The 4,768-nt window shown below is 62.0% G+C and overlaps 1 protein-coding gene across 1 annotated transcript in view; it reads right to left on the minus strand.

Moving 5' to 3' along the window:
* Nucleotides 1-1,654, minus strand: part of SH2B2 (SH2B adaptor protein 2) — a 37,515-nt gene extending 35,861 nt beyond the window's left edge. The window contains exon 1 of the mRNA XM_011985212.1: nucleotides 1,464-1,654. Coding sequence (XP_011840602.1) covers nucleotides 1,464-1,563 — 100 coding nt within the window. The 5' untranslated portion in view covers nucleotides 1,564-1,654. The remainder of the gene's footprint in view (nucleotides 1-1,463) is intronic.
* Between the last annotated feature and the right edge of the window lie 3,114 nt (nucleotides 1,655-4,768).

Here is a 4,768-nt window from a genome sequence, read left to right on the forward strand (position 1 = left end):
CGGGTGCTTGCTCGCTCCCCGCAGCTGCGTTGCCGAGACTGCCCGGCCCTGGGGCCCGGAGAGAGGGGTTAGGAGCCGGCTCCGAGTCGCCCCATCTGGACCGGGGTCCTCTTTTCGCAGAGCCGGTCCCAGGCCAGGCACGGGACTCCCCCTCCTTCTCGCGGAAGCGACCTCTCGAGCCCGGGGTGGTGGTAGCCCCGGGAGCGCGGCTCGTGGGGCCGGGGGAGTGTCCTGCGTGGCGGCTGTATGGGGCGCGGAAGCCCTCGAAGCGCCCCTCGGTGACGGGTGCTTCGCGAGAGCCGCCGCTGTGGCCAGACCCTCCGCAGCGGGGACAATGGGAGCCTGGAGGAGGCCTGGATGTCGCAACGGGGGAAGTCGACGTCTGATTCTCATAAATCCCGAGAGCGCCACCACGCCCCCTCCCTCCAGCCCTCCGGTGCGGGAAATCGCCCCCGGGACACAGCGCGGGACGGCCCCCAGAGCGCTGTGCCCCCACCACCCAGCCTTCGCTGTGATGGGGGCCTGATGCCACCCGGAGAGGTGTCAGAGATCATAGAGGGGCGATGAGGGGCCACAGCCCTGGCACCTTGCTCACCCCTTCCTGGCTCCAGAACTCGCCTGCGTTAGGGCAGAGACCAGTCGGGCTAAGGAAACAGTCCCGCTGGGCTTTGCGGGGCACTTGTGGCCTCACCCCTGGTGCTGAGGGGTCAGGTGGCCAGACCGCTGGTGGGGGGCTCTGGGAGGCTTCCTGAAAGAGGTGCAGGGGGCTCAGCAGGACTGGAAGAGGTCCGAGAGGGGAGGGAGGGCTTCAGTGGGGGCAGAGGTGTGGAAACGGCCCCTCAGAGATGAGAGTAATCTTGCTGCTGGAGATAGCAGTGGGGGACCCCTGGGTGTCTTCTCCCCTCATCTCCCTCCCTGTCCCCTGCGCCCACCTCTGGCCGCTCTGCCCTGGTCTCCTTGCCAGCTGGAACTGCCTCCATCTGTCACCCTCCCGGGCCCAAACTGACCTCTGACCTTTCCCAGAGCCATTTCCCATCTCTAATTTTCCAGGAGGCTGGACAGACAAGGATTTTTATCCCCTTCTTAGGGATGGAAAGGTGGGGCTTCCAGAGGTGAAGGTGGAGGGGACAGAGCCCTCACCTGCTGCCCAAAACCCCGGTGCTGCCCTCCACGGGGGCATGGAAGCCAGGCAGGCCCCTTCCCTGCCCCACATCTTGGCTCTGTTCCCTCCGCAGGACCAGGCCAGCAGACACTTTAATGAAAGCTTCGGCAGTGGGCCAGTCCTCGATTGGAGTTGCACACAGGCCTGGAGGCCTGGCTGGGAACCAGGACACCTATGAATGAGGCTGGGAAGGGGGAGGAGGGGGTGCCGGAGAGCAGGAGAGAGGGAGGCTCCATACATGGCCTGGTTGTGGTCTCCACCCTCCCGCGAGAGGGGAGAGCCTGACCCGCGGTGGACTAACCTGGTTCAGAGTAGTGGGCTGAACTCCACTGCTGGGATGACAGTGGCCAGAGAGCGTCCTGAGATGGGAAGCCATGGGCAGGACAATAGCTCGGATCCATCCCCAGGGAGGAGGAAGTGGGGAGGGGCCGGGGGCAGAGCGCCTGGGACCCACAAGGAGGAACTGATGGAGATGTGGAAGTAGCTGTGGGGGTGGAGGGGGCGTGGTGGGCCAAGAGCAGCTGTCACCTCGCTGGGGATAGGAATGAGGGTCAGGGAGGAAAGGACCCATCCTGGGTCCCTGAGGGCAGGAGGCTCGGGGGGCTTGGAAGTCCTGATGGGGGAGATGATGAGGGGTGCTGGGACCCCAAAGAAAGGCCCCTGGATACACACGCTTTAGACTGGTCAGAACTAAAATGGAGACAGAGGTAGCCCAGGGGACCCTGGCCTGGTGGGCTGCAGTGGGGGACCTGGGTTTGCCACCAGTCTCATGGGCCACCTGGACAATGGGTTAATGCACCCACTCCAGACCCAGAGAATGCATTCCTCCATCTGGGGCTGGGCTGGAGGTGAAGTGGCCCAGAACCTGTGGCTCAGGGGGGTTCCCATGCAAGGCTGGTGCTCGGGGGATTGGCGGGCACGTGCTCTGCAGCCCCTGGCAGGCGAGGGCCCATGGGAAAGGGGAGCACAGAAAGGGAAGCAGAGATTCCCCAGGAACTGACGTGGACCAAGACACGTCATACACCCAGCCACAGCCTGAAAGGTGTTTTTTTTTTTTTTTTTTTGAGACAGAGTCTCACTCTGTCACTCAGGCTGGAGTGCACTGGCGTGATCTCGGCTCACTGCAACCTCCGCCTCCCGGGTTCAAACGATTCTCCTGCCTCACCCTCCTGAGTAGCTGGGATTACAGGCATGCGCCACCATGCCCGCCCAGCTAAATTTTGTACTTTTAGTAGAGACGGGGTTTCACCATGTTGGTCGGGCTGGTTATGAACTCTTGACCTCAAGTGATCCACCTGCCTCGGCCTCCCAAAGTGCTAGGATTACAGGTGTGAGCGACTGTGCCTGGCCCCGGGTGGTTTTTGAATAAAGGAATGGGTTTCCCTTTTTGATGGTGCTGCTTGTCCGCTCAAAAGCACTCGGCAGACACTGGATCTGGGTTTCAGCAGAGCTCTGAATGTGCTCATGGAATTCCTGGAGATGAGAAGAGGTGGAGGAATGTTCTGTGTGCCCAGCTGTGAGGCCAGCCCCAGCTCCCAGGGTTGGCACTGCAGGCGTCCCCACCAGCCTCCTGTCCCTCCAGCGTCCCAGAGCACAGGGCACCAGGGTGGCTGCAACCGTGGTTTATTTCAAATGTGCAAAGCTAAATATGCAACTACAAATCTAACTTAGGAAGGCCTGCCAGTGGCCCTGAGAGGTGGCCGTGCTAGGGTGGTCCACAGCCAGTTCTGATTGGCTAGGACATGCTTGGACCCCTCAGCCCAGGCCACGAGTCTGAAGAGACTGAGGCTCGGGGGCTCATTAGAGACTCTTCCTTACCTAGAAACCAGAATATCTTGCTAAAGAAGAAAGCAGAAATCACGTGGGTCTGGGGGCAGGGAGGGGGTAATAGAAACTGTTCCGCTGACTGGGGCTCTCTCTCAGGGTGCAGTGGGGGAGGGGGCAGACTCTGTCAAACCTCATATAGTCTGCGGGGTGGGGCTGGTGGCAAAGGCAGGCTGGGGGTACTGGACTCAAAGCCTGCTGTCCTGGAAGGAAGTGCCTTCCACCTCTTATGGGGCATGGGGAGATCCTAGGGGAGCCCAAGAGGATCGCAGTGCAGACAGGTCCAAGCTGGATTAACCACAGCTGGAATTGGTGGTCACCCAATCAGCCTCGCAGCTGAGGGACCTCTGCCACCAGGGCTAGAGGTCAGGCTGCGGGCAGAGCCCTAGCCTGAGGTGGGGGCTGAGAGGGTCTCTGCGGCTTAGCCTGGTCGGGCATTGGGGGCTGGCTCTCTGGACCTAGCGGGCCTGATGTGACCGAGACATTCTTTCAAGGGGACCCGAGGGGACCTGGGGCCTCTGGCAGCTGCTGGACAGCGGATAAGAGCAGTTTCCATGAGGGATTCTTCGGGGGAGACTAAGTGATTAGATGCACTGAGCAGTCAGAGGTGGAGGTGCAGCTGTCACTGTCACGGGGCAGGTGCCGGGGTGTCACTGCCACAAGTCACCAGCTGCCGCCCCGTTGTCATTCTCGTGGAACTTGTGCAGGTGGTCGGCGAACCTGGGGGACACGGGAAGGTTTGTTGAGGCCGAGTGTGTGTGTTGGGGAAGGGGGATGTGTATCGTGTGATGGGGTGGGGCTGGGGGGTAGTGGGCACTGGGAGTGGGGGTAGGGGGAGGGCCAGAATGGGGGCTGTGATGGAGGGCTAAGGAGTGGGGGACATGAGGCAGGAACTCAGGGGTGTTGCAGGGGGTTCTGGGAGCTGGTTGTGGGGCTGAATGGGGGCCCAAGTGGGGGTCCTCACTTCTTGGCGCAGAAGGTGGCACAGTCCCTCTCCACGCTCTCGCTCCATGCCAACTTGTAGAGCACCTGGCCAGATGGAGACACGGTGAGCTGCCCGTTCGCCTCAAGGCCACCCCTGCAGCCCACCCATGGCCCCTGGGCCTGGCCTGGGACATAAAGGTTCTCGAGCCCCAGGCTCCGGGGCGGGTGGGCCTTAGACATGCTCCTGCACCTGCTGTTTCTGCAGATGGTCAGATGGGCCCAGACACGGAGGCACCTCCCCGAATATTGTGGGACAACCCCTGGAAGGGCCAGGACCCACTGGACCCTGGGGTCAGAGCTGGAGCCCAGGTTAGCCCTGTAGGGGCCATCTTGACTGTGCTGGGGACAGGAGTCCCCAAGACTGGATCCTTCCAGAGACACAGCCTTCCACCCCTCTTCTCCCCCAACTTGGCAGACATGGAGGCCCTTATCTGCTAACTAGAACACCCCTCTCAAGATGCCCCTTCCCTGTGCAGCCTTCATGACTGTCCCTTGGTGGAGTTCATTAGACCCACTCCCTTCCCACTCCATCCCTTCTTCCTACGAAGCCCCTCCAGGACCAGTCCCAGATGCGATCAGCCAGGCCTCTTTCACGGAGCGGCCCGGCTGGTGCCCTGGCCAGAGGTCCCAGTGGGATGGGTCCTTCTCGTCCCTGGGGTGGGCCAAGGCTCTTGAAGGGGAGAGTTGTGGCCTCCAGCTGGGGATGCAGCTTGGGGTAGGTCCAGGGGCCAGGCCACCGTAACAGGCCTGTGCTGCCCTGGAGGTCAGGGGTAGGGGGGGTGAAGGTGCCCCTGGCCT

This window comes from Mandrillus leucophaeus, unplaced genomic scaffold (genome assembly GCF_000951045.1).
Source record: "Mandrillus leucophaeus isolate KB7577 unplaced genomic scaffold, Mleu.le_1.0 Scaffold280, whole genome shotgun sequence".
In the NCBI taxonomy this organism is placed as follows: Eukaryota; Metazoa; Chordata; class Mammalia; order Primates; family Cercopithecidae; genus Mandrillus; species Mandrillus leucophaeus.